The sequence below is a fragment of the Mastigoproctus giganteus genome, chromosome 6 (assembly GCF_048544385.1).
Source record: "Mastigoproctus giganteus isolate SK-2022 chromosome 6, ASM4854438v1, whole genome shotgun sequence".
In the NCBI taxonomy this organism is placed as follows: Eukaryota; Metazoa; Arthropoda; class Arachnida; order Uropygi; family Thelyphonidae; genus Mastigoproctus; species Mastigoproctus giganteus.
This window is the reverse complement of record NC_143580.1, coordinates 165,722,863-165,746,258: the sequence shown is the minus strand read 5'-3', so window position 1 is coordinate 165,746,258 and position 23,396 is coordinate 165,722,863. Positions and strand designations below refer to the sequence as shown.

Here is a 23,396-nt window from a genome sequence, read left to right as displayed (position 1 = left end):
AAAGTACCTTGCCCCACTGTGCTGCTGTCCAGTCCTTGTGTTCGATGCACCATTGTAAACGGTGTCTCCGAAGGGCAGGTGTTAAAGGAACACATAGTACTGGCAGTTGGGCTTTGTGGAGTCGCCTGGCCACAGTAAACCGCGATATCCTGCGTCCTGTGCAGCTGGTTTGCAATGGATCCCGCTGGCTGGTGTCGGTCCCTCTTGGCCTGTACGAGTATACAGCGGTCATCACTGGGCGTTGTTTTTCGTGGACGACCACCATTGGTTCTTCAAACAACTGTACCTGTCGTTCTGAAGGCCGATCACGCACGTGAGACGATGCTATGGGCGATACTGCACTCTGCAGCCACACTCCTCGCACTCCGACCTTCCTCGAGCTTCCTAATTATTCGACCCCGGTAAAGTCATCCAGATGTTGTCTAGTGGCCATTTCTTCGTCTGTAGCACTGTATGAAACCAATCGAACGTCTCGCCATTCGGTAATTTGCACATAACTGCTGAACTGCTGCCTTTATCTTTTTCTGTGAGCCCTCTCATCACGATTCAAATTTTTGCATGTGCACCAGCTTTCTGCTGAACGGCCACAGTTATGCAAATCGTCACAGGCTGTTTCGTTTGATTTTTGATTGTAACCTTTAGAAATAGTGTTGGTCCTTAAGTTTTGCACACCAGTGTAGTACAGGAATAGCTGGGATAACAATATTCTAGACAATCGGAATTTTCACGTTCATGCTTCATTACAAATTAAAAATAAATTATAACAATAGTTTGTCCACTCACCTATACAATAAAATCCAAACTACCTTAGAAGGGTATTTATAGTTTAATGAATTTTATTAATGTAAACTAAGGTTGAATATACTTGTAATTTATAACATATTATATACACATTGAAAAATTTATTAAGAACACACTAGTATTGTGTAAGCGCTCACATTCATCTACAGAACAGCAGTGATTCTCCAGACGTGTACTCATGAGATAACATTTCTCCGGTTTATTCAGCTGTACAGTACAGATAGTGTTTCTCGATTTCTGAACAGAAGATCCATGTCCGCAGTTTTTTTTTTTTTTTTTTTTTTTTTTGTTACTAGATGTAGGTGCATTTTTTCGGCTCAGCCGTTTTTTTAACAAAGTAAACTACGGAATTTTCCTTCAACTCATCTGTCACTGGCAGTACATTTCTTCCTTCATTAATACAATATTAGAAAAATTAATTAGCGATTTTTTTTTTGTTAGTTAGCATTATGGACATGCTTCGGTTAACCAAAATGCTCATGATATCTGTTTGTGGACACATCAGTCCACACTTACTTAAATTTTCTTATGAAACAATAGAAAAAAAAAAAAACCTAATTGTAGTGTTTTGCACATGGGTTGGAAGTTACGAGTACGTACCACGAATTTTTAATTTTTCTAATACTCCCTAGAAAAACTGTGTAACAGCAGGTTTAACTTCTGCCTAATATTACATAAAGAAATACTACAATACGCCATGTTATTTATTTTGTATGAAAAAATCTGTTAAGCAACATTCGTGCGAGAACTTTCTCTCCCACTCATAGTCATCTTAACGTTTTACCGCTCATCCCCTTCCCTACTTACGTTACTCAGTTTGTGAATGTCGCGCATCAAAAATTTCCCTACAAACTTCAGTTTTAATATTATACGGTAGTTTTCTTTTTTTTTTTTTTTTTTAAATAGATAATCTCTCAAGTTCCCAAATTCCTATTTTTATTTTCGTTTTTATTTAATCTATCTTTTCATTTTATTATTGTTATTTTTAAACTCTTTTGATCCCTTTATAAAAACACTTACCAGGCTTGAAATCAGTCCCTTTCGTGACACTATACCAGATACTTCTTGAGTATTTCTGTGCTCCTTTTCTCCGAACCTGCTTTCCTGTATTTTTCCATCTTCCCTTCCCACTTTTACTGCATTTCACTTCACAAGCTTCCTCACTTCTAAACTAACCTTACAAGACTCACAAGGTAAGTGAAGCTTTATAGTATGTAAGCCGTAACTAAATTCGAATTATAATCAAAACTCCACGATAAAAACATTTTTAATTCTCTTCTTACTGTTTGTAAAAGAAAAAATTAAATAAAATAATAAATTATTTAAAGAAATCGTTTTCATCTCCCAGCCTGTAGTTTATGGACAATAGCTTTCATTTTAAACGGGGTTCAAAATAGACCGGAGCGCACTAGACACCATTCTCGTTCATCACACGCATCGGTAATATTATGTGTACACGCTTGATTAATCAGAATAAGATGGGATTGTATTAAGAAGTATTCCGCTCAGTAAAATTTTACATTTCGACTCCTGAACTTTTAAAATGATCCAGTCTATTCAAATCAGCTGTCTTTTAAGTGCATAAGAAAAATTTTCGTTCTGGATGTTGCATCCGGTAATCAGGCATGCCTGCGAATGTGGCGATTTAGATAAGTCATACAAAACAGAAAGGTTGTTTTGTATTGCCTATTTTTGTATCACGGGCGAAATGTTGGATCTATGCATTTTAAGATGTTTGACGTGATATTAAGGTCCATTTGATTCATCTTTAGAATATGAGGTTCAATCCCACGAATAAGTGCGACTACAAGTGATAGGCAGGTCTAGTCCGCCCACCGGTTGCTCACGTAGACCAGTGGTCTCCAAACTTTTTTGGTCGCGCACCCTTATTTTACTTAAAAGGACTAGCGCGCACCCCAGAATAAAAAATTAAATATATAAGTTTAATATGTATATATATATTTTATAAATCATTTACATGGAAGGCATTATATCTAAAATCATATTTATAAAATCACGTAGAATTTTAAAAGATCACAAATAAAATAATACAAAACAAAATTAAACTGAAGTTCAAGTACAAAATGCATGTACTTTGAGCATGATAAATAAAGCTGCGCGATCAAACAAAGCCGCATATTGAAATACTAAAAAAACATTTATTTATAATTTTTATTTTCGATTACGTTTCGAAAAACTAAAGTTTTCATAATTAATACACATTGATTTATTGCGGATTACCTCGCGCACCCCATAGATCATTTCGCGCATCCCACTTTGGAGACCACTGACGTAGACTACTAATCACCGCGATCTTGCTTTACAGAGTATGCCGTTTCTCAAACGACACAGGAACGTTAACCTATAGATTTAGCGAGATCAGCATCAAGGAGCTTCTACATTAATCTAAATATATTTCTTGACAAAATGTCAAAGAGTATGAAAAAGGCTGTTTAAGCATGGGCAATGCATCTCCATCATTTCTACTACCCAGGTAGAATGCATGCATTGTTTTATTATATCTCACATTGTGAATGCCTTCACAACGAAACGGTGCCTTCTGGGTGGTGATGGTGCCCATCTGAGAATAAGTAACAGTAGTCTTCTCAGTAGTCAAATGCAATGATAAAATGATGACAATATACCATGCGTCTTCTTGGGCACCTGCTTACACATCATAGTAGCATTGGCATCTCTTTCTTTCTCCCCCTCATTTAAATCGTCAGCTTTACTTTTCCCAGCGTGTCTTTCTCGAATTATTATTTCCGAAATGTTTGAATCTGACATTTGATAGCATTAAAACGTAGCTGTCGCTTCTTCGACCATCCACAAAGCCTGTTCAGATTATTCAGAGGGAGCTAAGTGTGACTTTCATCTTTAGCGACCCTATTGATTTTAATATCACCCGCAGATTTCAACACCATACCCTTTATTCGCTCATCGATATTTCAAGAATATCTGAAACAAGAGTGACCGTTTTACAGAATCTTGAGGGATTCCACTGGCAACTCCGACCCACTTCAAAGAGTGTCTTAAGTCCTTCAGACATTTCTCAACCTACCGTAGGATCTTTCCTGTAATCCTAATACTCTCCATCTTGTACATCAACCTCTCATATGCGACTGTGTCAATTCTTTGCTAAAGTCTTGGTATATAACGTCAAACTGTTTCATACATCCAACTGCTGTTCGACCACGTCAAATTGGATAAGCAAAATTTTCCCTTTACAAAACCGTAGTGCGATCCAATTAGGATATTGTACTTTAACATGATCCCGTGACGCGCCCTTGACCTTAGGTAGAGTTCAGTTATCCATGCCCTTCTCGGGCACAGAAGGCAAATTAGATGGGCTTTCAATCCCAGTCCAACGGTAATGTCATAATAATCCTAACGCGAATATAAATGAGCTTCCCTGTTATGTAGGTTTATAAAAATAAGTAAGTCGTCGATGCTCCATAAAATCTACCCAAGTAATCACGCCAATTTGGCTATAGCCAGTGAATACGTGGTAACTGTATACATGTTATATGCGACTAAGTCATTAAGGTCGCATTTCTTCTTAGACAACTCAAGGTTATAGACTCGATCTGAAACGAAATTTCATAACTTAGGAAGAAACTAGTCCCTTTAAACTGATTTTTAGTATTAGCATTAATGCCAATGCTTGATTATAATATTACAAAGACACTTCATTCTCATTCATGAATTTTTTCTTCTCAATCGCTCGTTAGTCTTCGGTCCAGTGGTCTTTAAACAATCATAGAAATATAAAATTATTCTTCGAACAAATCTGTTTTTCTTAGTTGTCTGTCTATATAAGTACTCCCTTGCAGTTTAGTCGCTGCACATTGGTTTCCTGTTTGAATAGGTTTTGATTAAATTTCGAATGCAAATATTTACTACTAGCAACTTCATGATTTTCATCCTGCAAAACAGGCAAACTGATCATAGAATGAATGCAATTTACTGTCACGATAAAGTGATGCCTCTTGGCTCTGTTAACCTTGCTGTTTATCTGAACCAATATAACAGTTTGTGTACTGTATAGTCACTATTTTTAATGTACCACTTAATTAATTACTTCCATTTCTGCAATGGCAATTCGTGCTTCTTTTCTTGTTTCCATCGTAGTCTTCAGAATAATTGTTTTTGTTTTTTTTTTTCGTTTTTTTAACACACTTTCATTTTGATGCTTAAAAATAATTAACATGATTTAGAAGGGCCGAAATTTTCTTGTTCAACTGAAATGGAGGACACTTCACATGAGTGTAATAAAAAGAGCAAAACTTATAACACAACTCAGGGTTCAGTAGACCTCCTGGATTTACTATTGAAATACCCAACAATTGTTTGCAAACATTGTTAAGTAGATAATTATTGCCAAGAATAGATTTCCAAAAAATGATACACGCTTCATTATCGGAGTGTTCGCCATTAATGTTTTTGGTCAAGTGGAGAGCTTTGGACTTACAGTGAATGACTTAAACCAGCAAAATGTTTGGCACAGCAGAACGCTTTCCAACAAAACCTGTAAACTTTGTTCATGAGGATAATATATGGTAAATATCAACCTTGTTTAAAATATTATCTTTATTTTGATGTACCATAAAAGTTACAAATGATAAAGTATGCAGCACTTTCACTGCATATATGCCTTCATTTTCAAGAACAGATTTTATTTAAGCACTGAACACATATTAATGATGTGTGCACTATCAAGTTCTGACTTTTATCAACCTGTTTGTTCCTTTTTGACAGTAATAACAAATTGGCTGGTATGGTATTTAATATGGTATTATTTTCACTGTGTTCACTAGATGTCTTTCCGAAGTATCCTATTGTTTCACCGCTTTGAGGAGTGCGATGCCTTTCTCTCTCTCTCTCTCTCTCTCTCTCTCTCTCTCTCTCTCTCTCTCTCTCTCTCTCTCAGAGAGAACTAAACATATCCGGAAATGGGTAGTGTCAAACAATGAGTTGCCGGATATGGAGGTTCGACTACACAAGCCAAATATATCATGAAATCCGACCATGAAATCATTTAGCAGATTAAATGCCATTTCTGCACAATAACAAAGTCGATTGGCCTTAATTTGTGAACGGCTATTCAATCTGCTTAAACTCAGCAGAAGTTTTCCCATGCAGCACAAACGGCCAGCTAGGAAAGCCCATAGAGTTCTGTTCATGGTTTTTTGGGCCCTTTGCTAGTAGGGAGAAAGACATCATTATCCCTGTGCACAAAACGATGGTTAAACCGCATTTGGAATATTGAGTTCAGATCTGGAGATCGCACCAGAAAAAAACAGAACTTCTGGAGAGGGTGAGAGAAGGGCGACCAATGGGTGACGATGCTCTTATGAAGAACGGCCTTAGAAGGTGTGGACTGAAAACTTTGTCAACTAGACGTCTAAGGGGGAGATCTGATTAAGTTGTATAAAGCGATGATGGGGTTGAATAAAATAAAGGAACAAGGTCTATTCTCCGTCGTAGGAACTGGCACAAATATAAAATCTAAATTGAATAACAGAAGACCGAATCTCATGGAATTCAAGCATGGGCAGCTGTTGTCGAACAACTACTGTGGTATTTGACAACTCGGGAAGGGGAAACGTATTAAATTTGTTTCTTTTATTTTTATATAGTATTACTTATTATTATTTTATTGTTGATTGATATAGAAAAAAGCCGTTCCTTGCATAATTTGGTCTTACTAATGCAATCATAATTTTGCTTCATAAGAAAGGAGATAAATCAGGAATTAGAAATTATAGACTAATTTCCACATTTAGAAGTTGTTCACAAGGGTCATCACTAACAGATTAGAAAGAATACTTGATGAGAATCAATCGAAAGAGCAAGCTGGCTTTAGGACAGGATTCTCAACTATGGATCACCTTCACGTAATATCACAGCTAATGGAGAAAGCAAATGAATATAAAACACCATTTATGCTTATCATTTTTAGATTATGAAAAGGCATTTGACTCAGTACAGTCAAATTGAAGAAATATATGAGAACGCTACCTCCTTTTATTAGACCAGACAAAGACAGTAGCAAATTTAAAATTGAGAAAAGAGTTCGACAAGGAGACACAATATCTCCGAAGTCGTTCGCTGCTGCCCATGAAGAAGCTTAAAGAATTAATACGATGGGTGATCATTTAATTAGTAGACTGGTGCAAGATCTTATCTTAATTGCCATCATCTGAATCTTCCGTGAATATCTCCTTCTCGAAATACTCTCCCTTGAACTTTACACACTTTCGCCACCGTCGTACCCACGCAATTAATGCGTCTTGCAAGCCACTTTTCGAAAGACTGCGAAGTGCTTCCGTTGTGGCTCTGTGGAGGACGGAAAACCCTTGCCTTTCAGAAATTTCTTCAGACGTGGAAACAGGAAGAAATCACACGGGGCTAAGTCTAGTGAATAAAGGGGATGTGGCAGAACCTCAGCACCCATGGCAGTGATCACTGCCTGCACAATATTTGCCGTATGGGGCATTGTCTTGATGGAGAAACCACTTCACATGGAAAGTTCGGTCACACCGGAATATGGCCGTCCTACCAAGACACTCATTACTAAACGCTTCCTTCATCTCTTTAACTGTTTCCGATGCATTTAAGCCCCGTCTGACACAATAACGAATCACGTATCACTGTTCATTCTGTCTGCCCGACATGATACTTGCTTCAAAATGACTGCCAGTGATACGCTGCTAAAGAAAATCTCTTCACGCGACGTTAGTACTGGCACGCGCACACAGAGACTGCTCAGTAGCGATCAGAGAGAGCGCCTCTAGCGGCAGTTATGGAAAGTTCGCGTGGTAAACATAAAATCTTGCGGCAGTCAGCGAATTAAAATGATCACCCCCTCGTATTTATAAAATATAGCAATATTATTGATATATTGATATACTGAGGAAGTAGCGCAGGTTGAATGGTTTATTTCGATTTGTTATTCACACATGGGCGTCACATGATACTCATGTATGACGTGACGTACGTAAAATATCACATTTACGTGACGTAACTTCCTTCGGGTAAGTATCCCAGAATTCCACTGTTTGATTTTTAGATTTGAAAATATGTGTATTGTGTGTTGTATTGTGCGCATCAACGATTTACACTGTATTGTACCGTTGTCCGTTACTCGTGTGTGTGTGTGTGTGTGTGTGTGTGTTCACGGGCCGAATTGCATGCTGTGCGGGCTGAAACCCACAGATTATTAATCTGCGGGTAGAACCCTACCCTCTCTGCCTGAGATCGGCTAACTACATCCTTGATTGAAGAGGAAGACTTCAGAAATTCCTCTAGTCATAGACATTAATCGAATCTAGACCTCTCCAAATGAGTGACAAACAGTGAAACCACTATAATGTCAGGGAGGATTTGAAAATATAGTATCCCTAACTTGACGTGATCATTGATGTACACATTCAGTCTAAATCCAAGGCTAAAAAAAATAAAACAAGAATATCAAGCGTTTATTAATATCAATTGATGTTAACATGGGCATTTTTAATTAAGTTTATAAATCAATAAGTGCCAAAACAGGTGGTTTTATGCGATGCTGCGATTTAAATCATATGTGAACGTACTATTTTTACCATAACGGTATTTCATAAATTTACGATTTTAGCTAAAAATATTTTAACAAAATCTTAAGAACGTTATTTTGTGAATTAATTTGAAAAATAGTGAGTTGAGTTGAAATCGCTTCCGATTCCACCAGTCGATTTTGATTGATTAGTTTAGCAACACGGAAAAATTGAGTTAAAATGTATGGCCAATTTTTAGGTTCTGTTTGTTAATATATTCAATACACCATTCATTTATATAAGCATTGCCTTACTTAAATCATAAATATTTCTAACTATTGATATTAATGCGCACTATTCTATACTTTTCTCTCATTACTAATATGATTCATTTTAGGAAAGAGGTTGTTTATAAAGAAAAAACAGGAGTTAAGAAGTGGGAGAGCGACTGGAGTTTTGTTACTGACGAATATAGGAAGGTAGGGCAACGTTTTATAATTTTAATTTAACAACAGAGAAAATTGTTAGACTCATTTCATGCACGTTTTCAGATCTTTTGCTAATTCTGCGGACGGTTGAGTGATGAAGGAAATGCTTCATACCGCAACTGACTGCTAACCTGCAAAAAAGTTGCTAAAGCAACCTTTTGCATATTAGTGGCTGGCTCGGGCTATTCATACTGCCACTGAGTTATTTTTCATAAGGCAAATAAGGTTGGAAATTGGAGAAATAATGAGGAGCACATAAATGTGCGTGGAGTGTAATCTGCCTTTAATTTCTTAAAGAATTACAGTTTATTTTCAGACGTACCTGGGTACTTGCTCACATGCCCCAGGGGTATGCGAGCAAGGTACATCCGCCTAGTCCTGTAATAGTCATGATGAGGACTAAACTTTGACAATAAACGAAATGACTTATTAAAACTGTATGGATTACATATATACTATGAATAATTTGACAATGCACAAGATAAGAAAAAAATATTTTATAATACGTAGATTTTACCACCAGATTTCAAGGTTTTAAGTAATGAACTGACTGGCGTCTTGATATTTACAGCCAAACTTGGCGTTGGAGTTGCTTTCAATTAGCAAAATTTCGAACCGTGAGATGTCATTCTATTGCACAGTTTTCACACTGCATTGAAAATTGCACAGTTTTCACACTGCAAACGTGTTTTCTGTGAGATGAAAAATGGGGGGAATTACGCAAATCTATCTGAGATCAACTAATTGAGCCGCTTGAAAATACCTAGTAAGTTCTTTATTCATTGACAGGCCTCGAATGAGGACCGTATCAGATAATGATAAGTAGCATATAGTTCTGATTCTGCCATAAAGACCTTAGTTCAATCACCGAGTTACTTGGCTTGTATGCATTAAAGGAGCCTGTCCACCTATTAGAATGCAATAATCACCGAAAAGCTATAAAATGGGACTTCCCTTTTAGAATGAACAGCAAAAACTTTTTTTTGGAAGTTTAACAACTGTATTCCCAGATACTTCTGTTAAAGATTAGACCAGGGCAGTATGGAAATGCCTGTCAATTTAATATTTTGTTTCAGAAAACAAACGTTTATTAGCCCTTAGGTTAGAAACCAAAAGTTTCCAGGTGAGCACCTGGAAACCCGGTGAGCAAACTTTTCCAACTTGTAGAAATTCCAGCTTGTAGAACATGCCCAAAATTTTCGCCATTCACATCCATTAGAGACTTTAGACTAAACTATTCGCCTTAAAAACAGCTGAACAAATTTCTAAACTTATTTTATTTACTAACTAGCTGTTCTTTATTTCAGCTGGAGCATAAGTTACAAGAAATATCAATTATTAAGCAGCCACCTCCACCTAAGACAGAAGCTCTTCGTATTCATCCTCCATATCCCGAGACGGTCGGAAGGGAAATTGGATGGTTAACCAAGGATCCAGAATTCCAATTGGAAACATGTGGAAAATACGCTCCTCCAAAGAATTCTTTGCATGTTACGCTTGGATGGCCAATCGAAGCAATACCGTAATTTTACATACTTGGACAGACCACAACGTGTTAGTTACTTCGTTTGTACTTCTTGCATTTCATTGATTCTCAGAGCTATACTAAGAATTACAAATTTCATTGTTTAGGTGTAAGTGATCGTGTTCATTATTACAGATCTCAATTCTCAGAGGCAGAATGAATAACGTTAAATAAATTATGCTTGTGGTATGCTTATGTGCGTGCGCGCGTTAAGAATTAACCTCTCATAATATTACTTCTCTTTTCATGTTCACAATGCTACTGCTTTCATGTTGATCCAGGAGTACATACTGGCGGAGGGAATAGGGTTTTTTCCTGCAGATTATTCTGAGTATTTCAGCTTGTAGAACATGTAAATTGGACCCTTTGAGCACATGTTTGTATGACATATTATGTATGGAATATAAAAAATATATTCGAACACTACACAGAAACGGCCGGCCATGGCGCTTACCTCACCACAAACTGACAAAGCGGCGAATAGGGGGAACCCTATTCGCCGCAAAAAACTAATAATAATAATAATATTATTATTAGGTATAGAATAATAAACATAGTAAACATCGCATGAATCCATATAAATTCCGTCCTGCATATAATTGTCACTAATTAATCGATTTCCCAATGGAACCCCGAATCAACCAGCTAGTACAAATACGTGTAAGCTGTGTAACTGTTTTTTCCAATGTCATATTATCAACAAAACGCATGCCCTTATTTCTCCAGCTTAATGGTGCTCCATAACAGTGTCCACTATACAGATCGAGTCAAATGAAATTAAGCCTTTTTTAAATATTTTAATACTTACCTAGTTATTCGTTTCTGTGCAATCCATGTCCACTCAAAAGTTCGTCTCTCTCTCTCTCTCTCTCTCTCTCTCTCTCTCTCTCTCTCTCTCTCTCTCTCTCTCTTTCCTCCTTTCCCTCTACGATGTTCGCCTGATACGCAATGCATCTTTTATATTGTTTACATGACCATAATAAGCCAAAAACCATGTTGTATACAAAAACATTCATTACAGAAGGGTGATCCCAATTCTGAGGCCCGATAAACATAAAGGATGGGCAGATCGCATTTAAATTTTGAACTTGTATTTCAAATGATGAAGATTAAGGATAAAAAATTAGTTCTAAACTTACCCCTACGAGAGAGAGAGAGAGAGAGAGAGAGAGAGAGAGAGAGAGAGAGAGAGAGAGAGAGAGAGAGAGAGAGAGAGAGACTTATATGTCTCAATTCCTTTCTCCGCCCACTGCAAAGGAAAAGAGATATGATCCCAAGGTGTCAAAAATCCTTTGAAAGATAAATGATGGCCAAATTAGAAAACACAAGAAACCAAGGTGTTAGAAGTCAATGAAAACTTATTGCACTACATTGACCTTTGCCCAGAACTTTCTAAAATGAAGCGGAAAATGCAAGAAACATATGATGTGACGAACGTTCCCTTCCACTTGAATGGAACTGTGACTGCCTACAGTTATTCAACAGATTTGCTTGCCTCCTCACTGTTGATCTTCTATCACATACTGTAGGGAATGTAATTATCGGCAAACCAAACAGAACCCTCCACTCTCAGTATTATTACTTTGCTCTTCACTTCTAATGTGATCGCCATTCTGCTACGTTTCTTTACAGCCCTTCTCACTTTTGCCAATGGGGAAAGTATGAACGACTGACATTTTTTTTTCGCAGATGTTATTTCTTGCATCATTTAGCAGTTCTAATGCTAATATTAAGACCATCACTTGAGCACGCACTTTTCTTTTTATCTGTCATTTTTGAGGATGAAATAAATCAAATTCTCAAAAATCACTGAAAACCCATACTAAATAGATGTTTAGCACTGGAAACTTTAAGGAAGAAGATTAATTGGGAGACGTCTGTTAGTTTGTAATAGGAAGGAGCACAACCAGAATCATAACCTAACTGCTGGTCAAACTGCTATAAGTGTATTTTTTAAAACTTAAAAAAATATTTTCGTGTATTGACGACATTACAGCTTGATTTTTCAAAATTTATTTTCATATATATTTATTTTCAAAATTTATTTTCATATATTTTCATTATTTTGTCTATATTGGCGTTATATTTGTACTGTTCTGGCATGGAACAGATTGCCGTAGTACGGATACAAGGAACTTTCATATTCATGAAAGTTCATTGTACTTTTGCCCCTGGGTATCTATTAAATGTGTTTGGGAAATCTAGATCAACTAAAAAAAAAAAAAAAAACAATGAGCCGAATTTTATTTTGCTTTATTAGAAGGAATAACGGACGAAGCTTATTTTATTTTATAATGGTAAAGGTGACTGAACATAGTAACATTAATTACAAGGCAGGTAAAATCTTCCAAGCTCATCTGATGATATAATACAAATTACTTGAAAATGTTCATGATGATGCGAAACTGCAATGAAGATCGTTATCATTTTTAATTGGTGAACATGAACCACATGCTTTAAGTACTGTATTTGTATACATGTGTGAAGAAATGTACTGCAAACAATGCGTACGGATCAAGTTTTATGATATACATAAATACAAGTATATAGAAAGCAAAACGATTATTTTTTTCGGAATCGCAAAAACGATTTGAAAGAATTAGTATTCTCAATTCTTTCAAACAGTACTCGATTTATTTACTTCGACAACGCCCTACACACAGTTTAATTACATCGCAGAAGACTGTTTCTAAATAATCTTCATCGACAGTCTTCGACTGGTTTGGTGCAGTAAACGTTGGGAATCATACTGCAGTTTTGTGCAGATATAACTGACCTGTTGAAGCGATAATGTAGTGAAAAACGTAAGTCCGCGGAAGCTTTGTTGGAGTATCGCACTGTCAGCGGAACAGTCGATCTGTACACGTTAAAAGCAAGAATAAAAGAAAGACTCAGTTTATCTGAATGGAGTCTTGGTTTCCCTCACCTGGATTCTTTCCTACAGTGATGGTTACCTGCCATTTTTTGTTGGATTTCAATCTGTCTGCCGGCAAACGAAATACACTTTTTTGTTTTCCGTGAGTTATTTCAAAAGTTACAGGTCCACTTTCTTCGGGGTCAAGAACGTCTTTTATTACGGTATTGGGATTTTTCGGAACAACTTCGTATTGTTTGGATGTTTCCAGTACTTCTTTAACGGTTAATATCTGTTTATACGTTGACAGGTTTTCTGAGGTCATTTCTATTACTACAACATCGTCAGGCCCAGCGGTTTTCTTTAATCTTTGCGCAACCGTTGCTAGGAGCACCGAAGGAATTCTGTTCTCTTTATTGAAAGAAGATAATTGCAGGTACCTGTTCCGTCTACTTACTTTTTTTTTATATGCATCCGAATCCTGAGTAGCTAACGATGGCAGGTTATCAAACGTTAAGCTATCTGACTTTGCGTGAGAAAGCACTGGCTGCAGTAATTTCGAATGTCCTACTTTTTCCCAACTTTTGGACCTGATCGGATAGAGAATGGGAATTTTTGAATCGGGATGTGGTCCACTCTTTTTTGTTGTTGTGCTAAAAACAGCTGAAACTTCTGTGATGGTGGTTGGCACTACTGTATTTTCTGTCCTCTGTAACATATTCCGAGTTCTTCCTTCAGATGCCTGTATAACGGGTAGACGAGGTTGACTGGAAACCGATGACTTTTGCAGCGCGAAGCGTCCTGACAAGAAATAAATATAGTTTTTTTTTAATATTCATGTAGCAAATTTATACTTTAAAACAAAAATACTCTTAATTTTAACAGAAGTCATGAAATCGAGTTTTAGAATAGTGGTTCTCTTGATAAAACAATCATTACCCCAGGGGTTCACATCTGATGAGTAGGGGCTTGGCACACCCAAGGTCCTGAGCTGGATATAATAACTGTTCCCTTTTTTGGTGATTCCCTCTACTTCTGATTCTTGTTCTCTCTCTCTCTCTCTCTCTCTCACTCAGGGTAATTCAGAAATTTTTTTTTTTGGCTGGTACAGCAGAAGCCTCAGGCTTCCTTGTACCATATGGCTAATAATAATAATAATAATAATAATAATAATAATAATAATAATAATAATAATTAATAAGAGCCTGCCCGTTCTCCGAAACTCAAATTACTTCTATATAAAGAGAGAGAGAGAGAACCGTTAATGTAGAGGGATACATATTTTTTAAAAATTTCTAATAACTGAGCATTTATTTGTTTAACGGTGATGGCTACGAATGAAAACACTCCAACAAAATTTATTAATTTTGATTTTTTAATGTTTCTTTTGTAATTTGATAGTAATTATAATAAATTTCCATTTGTACTCTGTATGGCTGCAGCCAGAGGAGTTTACAACTTCACTTGTAATCGAGACCGATCCTACTTTAGGGACCCTGGTATAAGAATTAATGTTTGGGAAAAGGATAGCAAGGAGTTCTCCTTGTTGTCCTTTTCCCAAGTCTATCCAAGCAAGGAATTCTCTTTTCTTGGATTGACCGCCCCTTTTTTGGAAAATGGGATCCTATTCAGTACGGGGATCTTGGTGCATTGTACTCCTCTAAGGACGCCTCTGATTGTAACTTTTATTGTAGCTAATATATCAGCGCAACAGTTAATAATGGGCCGCTTATTTTTCGTGACAGTATATGAGATCGATCTCCCAATGTGCTATGTACGTTTCCCAGGACAATAATCAGTCCTTTTAATTGAACTGAGTATAATCTTGGCATTGGTTGTGCCGTAGTCATGCTCTTTGTAAGAAAATACATTTTGAAAATTTATGACTTCTGTGTATGTCACGCACATATTTTAAATATGCCCCCCCCCTCCACTTAGTTCAATGATATATAACTTCACTTGTGATCGGGACGGTTACAAGTGAAGTTGTGAAATATACTTTGAACTTGTAATTGGTTCCGATTATAAGTGAAGTTGTAAAATACGAGGGTGGTCCAATAAAGAATCTTCCTGACCTAGCTGCAGAGGTGCTAGCCTGTTGATTCTTGGCACAGGTTTTAGTCCTCTACATAGTTACCGCGATCATTTTCCCCATCCATGGATGAGGCTACGGATACTGTTTTTGTAGAAGTGGTGAAGTTAGTATTTGAACCATGACTCTGTTGCAGAAATGAGTGTCTCATCGTCAGGGAAGTGGGTCCCCTGAAGAAATGATTTGAGGGAAGGAAACAAGGTGTCCGATGGTGTAAGATCGGATGAGTAGGCTGGATGGGGCAGTATTTCATATCCACAAGTGGCCGCTTGTGCTGTTGCAATTTCAGAAGTGTGAACTGGGGCATTGTCTTGAAGCATTCTCACACCTTTGGACAGCATGCCACGCCTACATGTTTTGATTTATTTTCTCCCGTAATTTTGTGAGTAAGTTGGCATAATAGGCACCTGTAATTGTTCTACCTTTCGGCAGGTATTACTCTTTTCTCATCCCAAAACACTGCCAGCAAGACCTTTCCTGCTTACGCTTGGACCCTTGCCTTCTTGCGGGGGGGGGGGGGAGAACCACGATTTCGCCATTCCATGGACTGCTTTTTACTTTCAGGGTCGAAATGGTGTATCCAACTTTCATCCTGAGTGATTAGACGAGAGAAAAAGTCTTCCTCATTTTTCTGGCACAGGGCTAACAGCTCTTGTGATTTCTGTTGTCGACCAGCCTCCTGGAAACCAGTCAATAATCGGGGAATCCATCTTGCACTCAATTTCCGTAAATGGAGTTGGTTATGAAGGACTGTTTCAACAGAGCCCACATTAATCTTCACCTTTTGGGACAATTCACGCACAGATATCTGGCGATCTTCCATGATTAACGACTCCACTTTTCTGATCGTGCTGTCATCAATGGCTGAGTGGGGATGACCTGGAATGGGCTCAGTTTCTACCGATGTCCGACCACACCTAAACTGTCTATGCCAGTGCTTCACAATGCCAGAGGACGGGGCTTCATTCTTATATAGAGCAGTCATCTCCTCGTGGATTTCTTTAGGAGATTTCCCCTTCAAGAAGAGATACCGGATTACAGCGGTGGCTTCAACTTTGTCCATGATGCTACATCATCACACGTTTAGCTCTATTAAAGAAAAACAAATTAAGACACAGGGCTGAAATTTACACCTTTAGTAAAGAGATATGTATGATGCTACAAACAAAATATCAAGGCTCTGCGATATGTGGAAGTAGGTGAGGGCGATTCTTTATTGAGTCACCCTCGTATATCGGCATAATTTTGGTGTTTTTTGTTTGGTTTTAGATTCTCATGGCTACCAAACCTGTACCCATAAAATCTGACACTTAGACTGATAGTGTCCACAGACATAACAAGTTATAACACAGCTTATAATTGCTATATACAAGGGTATTAAGTTTTTCAGTGCATTTGGAGCATATTTTAGAATGATTGACCAAGAAAAATTATGGACGCCTTACTGCTGTTGTGGTACAAGTACCAATCAGAATTAGAAATATAGTTACGTGCTGGCTGAACGTGTAAACCATTTGGCGATTCCTGGAATTTGGAGAGAACCCAATAACAACTATGATAACTGCTTTATTTTTAATGGTGAAAGTTTCAATGCATAGGAAGACTAAAAGACCGAAAAATGTTTTGTAATTGAATATACTATCCTCTAGTTTCCCAATGCCACACACACACACTGAACAATTTCCAGTCCACCTTCCTTACAAATGATTTTTGAGGTTGCAAGACTCATTTGTGAACAGGATGATGACTGGTTTTTAACAAAAAATGCTGAAGTAAATCTCCTCGGGTGACGTAGCGAATTGGGTCTCTGCAAATCCAAACAGATCTCTTCGCATCTTGTACAAAAGAGTAGAATTTACTGGATAGTAAATTATACTAACCAGTAAATTCTGGATAGTAGAATTCTTAAACTAGAAGAGGATATTTTTTCACCAAAGAAACTTATGTTTCTTTGGTGAAAAATATCTTGATAAATTTTCTATGAATAGACTATTACCTTTCTGTCCAGCATACGCTTGAGAAACATGGGGACACTTGTAAGATCGGCATACGCAGAGAGCCGGGTTTCTTACAATGCCTTTTTCTGTATGAGCTTCCCTTTTCCTTTCTCCAATCTGAAATTTTCAAAATACAGCCTCACTCACTGGTTTTGCAATTACTGTTAGTAATGTTTTTTAATTGAATTAATACTTCCAAAAATCAACACTTTTTTGTCATTTTAATCTACAAGGTAAGTAAAAACCAGCTTCTTATTTCAAAATTATAACCTCGCCGTATCCTTATGTAAATTATTCGAAAAAAAAATCTTATTTCACAGAAATTTTGTGTTTATTCTGTACCATTCGCAAAAAATATGCATATTACAGCAGCTCACAAGAATTTGAAGTGCTCAGGCAGAAAGATTCTGACAATCTTATCACTACCGTGCGGATATGAATAGCAAACCGTCTCTTTACCTCATTCACAGCGAAACACGTGAGGAGTTGTCCACGCTGAAACCCCTCACGTGTACAATTATCTAATTATTTCGAACATTGTTGGTGTGTAGAACACATTTTTTTCCCCATTTGTGAGGTGGAATTACATAACGCAATTCCACTTCACAAACGGAAGTAACAATCTTTTAGTGTAGAATGCTCCGGTTCTACAGGAGATAGTTTTACTGGAGGATTTGATTATAAATGGAAACCGAAAATACATTCTTTAATAAAGACAGATGTAACAGAACCAGGGTACATCGAAACCCTTTAACCTTTAACACGACCTTTCGGATAAATTACGGAAATTATTCTCCCATTAATTACCTTCCATCGCTTATTTATGGATCATTATACTCTGGATCCATTCTTGACAGCGATTTTCAGCAGCAACTAAAGGGATTATCCCAATGACAAAACATGAGCTAACTGCAAACGAAATGTAAAAATATTCATGAATCTCTGAATGTGTGCATATATACAATATAAATATGTATGAAAGTGTTCATATCGGTCGCTTTTACAAAATACAGTAATTCATTTTATTACTAAAACCAATATGAATTTATTACTTCTATTATTTCATGTAAATCATTTCGAAAGTATTTCTAGTGAACAATTGAAATACTTCTAGAAATATTACTGATTATATACCTCAATATTACTGTTCTAAGTAACGAAAACTACTAATTCCGGGGAGCTATTGAAATTTTAATGGTTAGTAACATGGGTCAAAATCACATTGGCACACTCTTTGTGAGTATTTGTGTCCTACCTTTAATTATCTTATGCACAGAAAGAAACATTGAAATAAGCAAAAAAACCACCAGCAGTCACATACCACCGGTTGGTTGGTTGTTAGGTGCACCGGCAACTGAAACCATATTGCGTTATGCTACCCTCGTCTGATACCGACTAATTCGAACCCAGATCTTTTCCACCTAGTGTGGGGAGGACCGTGATTATACCAATAGTGCTAACCACGAAGGCCACATACATCCAGGAGAAACTTGTTTAACTGACTACAAGGATACAACTCAGTGTTGTAAAAACCCTAAAACATACAAAATTTAATTTACCTATATAGTAATACCAGGAGTAAAGCAAATAAATTAAACTAATTTGAACTTTTAAGTAGATCCACTAATGCTGATATAATAGGACTAACAGAGACATGGTACCATTCAGAGATAAGGGACGAAGAACTTCATTACGGTGAGTATAGAGTATTCAGTAGGGACTGGGAGGATCAAAGGAGAGAGAAAGTCACGATTCTAATTAAAGGCTGTCTGAAAGCAATCGGACTTTTGGCTTCAAAAAATAACCACGGATCCTCACATCCTAGCTGTCTTAAATATGGTATCCAAAATTAAAAATTGATATCTCAGAACTGATTTATTATATATTCACAATCTGCCTTTTTTCAGACTGACACAATAAATAACTGAATAATAAACTGTCACTATTTGAGTATACAATTAATCGTACTTCATAGGTTACTAGTGTGAAGAATGGTGTTGTTTTTTTCGTCTCACAAAGTCCTTTAAAGTTGGAAGTGACTGTAGACTGAATTCTCATGTCGGGTGCGACATCCAGTGTGTAACGGTATTTAGATTTTGTTTAAAAAATAAGTAAAATTCAAAGTAGCCATTACAGAAATTATGAAGGGAACCGCAGAGCACAGGTTGGGAACCAGTGCTGTAGACTGTTTCACTCGGTCTCACTCAATTTCCAATCACCCCACGTCACACCAATCAACTTGAGATGTGTAGCAAACAATTGCTCCTTCCAGACAGTCCGTAGTGACGCCACTGCCAGCCCTGTGGAGAAACTTGAAATCAGCTTCCATTGCCTGCAGCACTATAGTTAGTTTGGTAAGAGCTACAATTGACACAAAATAGCCAATAGCGAATAAAGACAAAGAATGTTACGCTGATAGATAATAATTTAGGCACACCAGATCCAATATCCTTATTTGTTTATCAATCGCAACGTTGTGAAAACTAATGGATAAAGTGGTAGATGATTCTCATCAACCGGTGCAATACCACCACTTTGCTTATTGGAGGCTTGAAGTGGTGAAACCCATGTTTAGTCTCCAGAGCAAAGTTTCCGGAACCCCACCCCCCATACTTCCCCTTCAACCCATGCACAGTACTAAGTACTATAAGTTTTGATACCTTTCGTGTTTGGGGGTGTCATAAAAAAAAATTAGTCACGTGCATTTAAAATAACTAAATATATTTAAAATTTACCTTAATTACATAAAATAATTAGTATTAAGACCTGTAGTCCCTTTTATGTTACTAAAATGAACAACAGAATTTTTTTTTCGTTTCCGAAATTATGAAAAAGTCGCTAATGTCAGTTTAGTCTTTTTAAAATTGAAGTGGACCTTCTCGTCTTATTTTCTGTTTTGAGTGTGGCTAGATTCAAACTTTCCAGTAAATTCTGCTAATGCTTTTTTTTTAAAAAAGAAAGTAGAGATCTGAAGTAATTTAACAATGATATCGTTAATAATTTACAAAGAACATTTTTAAATCATATAATTCAGTGGATATCGATTTATAATGTATGTATGATATTACTAAACATTAATGCTATGAATTTTAGTTGTTATGTAACTTGGACATGGAGTCATGTGTTTTATGTACACTGTGATGATACAGAACTGTGTAACATGGCCAGAAATGAATATAGTGCAATGTTTGTGCAGTGTGCGTGTGTTATTTCTGGCCACTTTGCCACCATGAAGCAGCAGTCATCAGGAAAGCTGCTTACCGGTACCTGTTCACGCTACTAGGAGGAGGGTGACAACTGTATTCGTACTGTCATCAATGGATTTAATCCTGCACCTATAAATAGTAACCACTTAACCATAGGTCATAACCGTATCATATGCAGTGTCAGGCCATTAGCTTCTTATCTCCCTTCGTTTGATTATCTCTATGATTTCATTGTAATTAATGTAGCTCTGTGGTGTGTTGTTAGAATTGAGAAGGTTTTTGTTTTGTGGACAGGTAACCAAGGCCAAACGGCCTCCGTAGTCGAGTGGTCACTAAGCTATTTATTAGGGTCACCCAGAATGTTAATTCAACTCAACTACCCATGTGTATTGCGTGTGTTCTCTGGTCGATTTGCCTATTTTGCTGGACGAAAGCCCCCAGTCTCTGGTGAAATAACCTCGCTATCTACACCTGAGACCGACTAACTCAACCACGGAGTGAAAAAAGTCCATTAAAGTTCCACACGTCATCGACAGGATTCGAACCCGGGCCTTTTCCACCTTGTGTGAGGCAGTGACAATACTACTATGCTACCCCTGCAGACGTAGCCGAGTGGTCAGGAGCGGGAGTGCAATAGTACACGATCTTTGAGTAGACCAGGGTTCAACTCCCTAACTACTAAATACGGTCAATCTGCCAATCCGCACTGGACCACCGTAAAAGATTATGGTCCATTTTCCTCAACAATGAACCGTTGAGGAGCCTTTCACCCTGCAGTGGATTGACAATGACTGTAGCTTAACCAAGGCCACGATGTGGGAGGGAGAATATTACATCTGTAAAATGCTTGCATGGCGTGTTCCTGTTTGTTAGGTCAAAAACACTCAAATTCTGGAATCCAAAAAGTACGCAATCTTTACCCAAGATCGAGCAACTTTCGTCTTCTCTGCCCCTTCCCTGTGTTAGATTCTAATCATTGTGCAGGTTCACTTTCTCTTCCTTACATTGTACCGTGCAGCGTCCCACTTGATATCAAGAAATCAAAGGATTATGAAGCAAAGGGAACTAAAAACTGTAATATCTTGAGGGGGAATTACAGGTTCCCTGCTCAATATGCAACCACACCATCCAACGCTAATATAAATATTCAAATCGATCGATCATCTCCTGCTACATTGTAGACTTGTAACTAACAAACATGTAATAAAGAATATAATAACAATAACAACGCTATAGTGCATCTTATCAACGAACAAAAGGGAACTAAACCAAACGGTTGCAATAATAATAATAAATATAACCTCAAAGAAGGAAGGAATAACCTGTACACCTTCACCCACCTGATGTACATGGAAGACATCAAGCTCTACGCGAGAACCGAGAAACAATTCCAGCAATTACTCCGGATCACCGAAGAATTCAGCAATGATATTAGGATAGAATTTGGTCTAGAGTCTAGACAAATGCAAGACCCACGGATTGCACCAGGGAAAATTAGTCAACCGAAACTACCAGCTGCAGACTGGTAAAGAGATCGAAGCCATGGCAGAGGGAGAGGCCTATAAACACTTGCAATTACAGTACAAGGAAATTAAGGTCTATCTGACCGAAAAATACCATCAGAGACTCAGAAGCCTTCTGAAAGCAAAGCTGAACGGAGGAAACACAGTTAAAGCCATAAACACCTACCCATGCGGTCCCAGTGCTAACATACTCCTTTGGGGTCATAGATTGGACTGACACCGAGCTGGAGGATATCATGAGAAAGGAAACGACAATGATGACCAAGAGCCGCCAACAGCACCCGAAGTCAGTCGTTGAGAGACTGACAATTGCAAGAACAGAAAGAAGAAGGGGCCTGATAGACCTCATCGAGCAACAGAAAACAACGATTGCTAACCTAAAGGATTACTTCCGGAAACACACACAGCAGCACTCCACCAGCTACAAGGAAGATAGACAAGCCGTATACCCCACTCAACCTAAGCGAGGAGTCCCCTCCCAACCAGAAAGCACAAACGAAGCTAGAAAGATGGGCAGAGAAGACACTTTGTGGCAGGCACTATAATGATCTCCATCAAGATCATATAGATAAAATTGCTTCCAATGCATGGCTCACGAGCGGGACGCTCTTCCCCGACACTGCTCGCCATCCAGGGCCAGGTAATCAACACCAGAAACTATAGAAAATACATCGCCAAGGAGCCCGGAGTGTCCGATGATACATGTCGACGAAGCCACCTAGCTTCAGAAACGATCCAACACATCACCGCGGGATGCAAGATGATCACCCAGACTGAATACACTCATAGACACGACCAGGTAGCCATGATAATTCATCAGAAGCTAGCAAGAAAACACCAGCTGATCGAAGAAAGTGTACTAGAGACCCCAATCCACAAGCTGTACTGGAACGGCGCCATAATAACGGGTAAGACAGTCCCTCACAACAGACCGAACATAACCCTTCTGGACAAGAAGGAAAAGGCTATCTATCTGATTGACATAGCGGTACTCAACACTGGAAACCTGCAGAAAACCCATGGGGAAAAAATCAGGAAGTACACGAACCCAAGACAGGAGATCAAAGAGATGTGGCATATGTAACAAGTTACGACCATCGTGATCATCGTGTCAACCACAGGTATGGTGCCAATGACTTTACACAACAGCCTAGCAGCAATAGGTCTCCCAGCAAACACCAACAAGGAACTCCAGAAATTCGTAATCCTGAACACCTGTAGGATAGAGAGTTCTTCGACCAACAGTAACACCAGACATCACAACCACCCTTTGTACTTGGTAGCAATACCCGTCACGAGGTGGAACCCCAATCAGGGAGAAATAATATAAGAGCAATACTAATAATTGTATATAATTGTAATAATACACTAAAAT

General features: G+C 37.8%; 1 protein-coding gene across 1 annotated transcript in view; it reads right to left on the bottom strand.

The window, feature by feature from the left end:
- Positions 1–13,240: 13,240 nt before the first annotated feature.
- LOC150084722 (uncharacterized) overlaps positions 13,241–23,396 on the bottom strand; it is a 34,788-nt gene continuing 24,632 nt past the window's right edge. The window contains exons 4-5 of the mRNA XM_090376334.1: positions 17,292–17,409; positions 13,241–14,004 (exon numbers count right to left, since the gene is read on the bottom strand). Coding sequence (XP_090232460.1) covers positions 13,241–14,004; positions 17,292–17,409 — 882 coding nt within the window. The remainder of the gene's footprint in view (positions 14,005–17,291; positions 17,410–23,396) is intronic.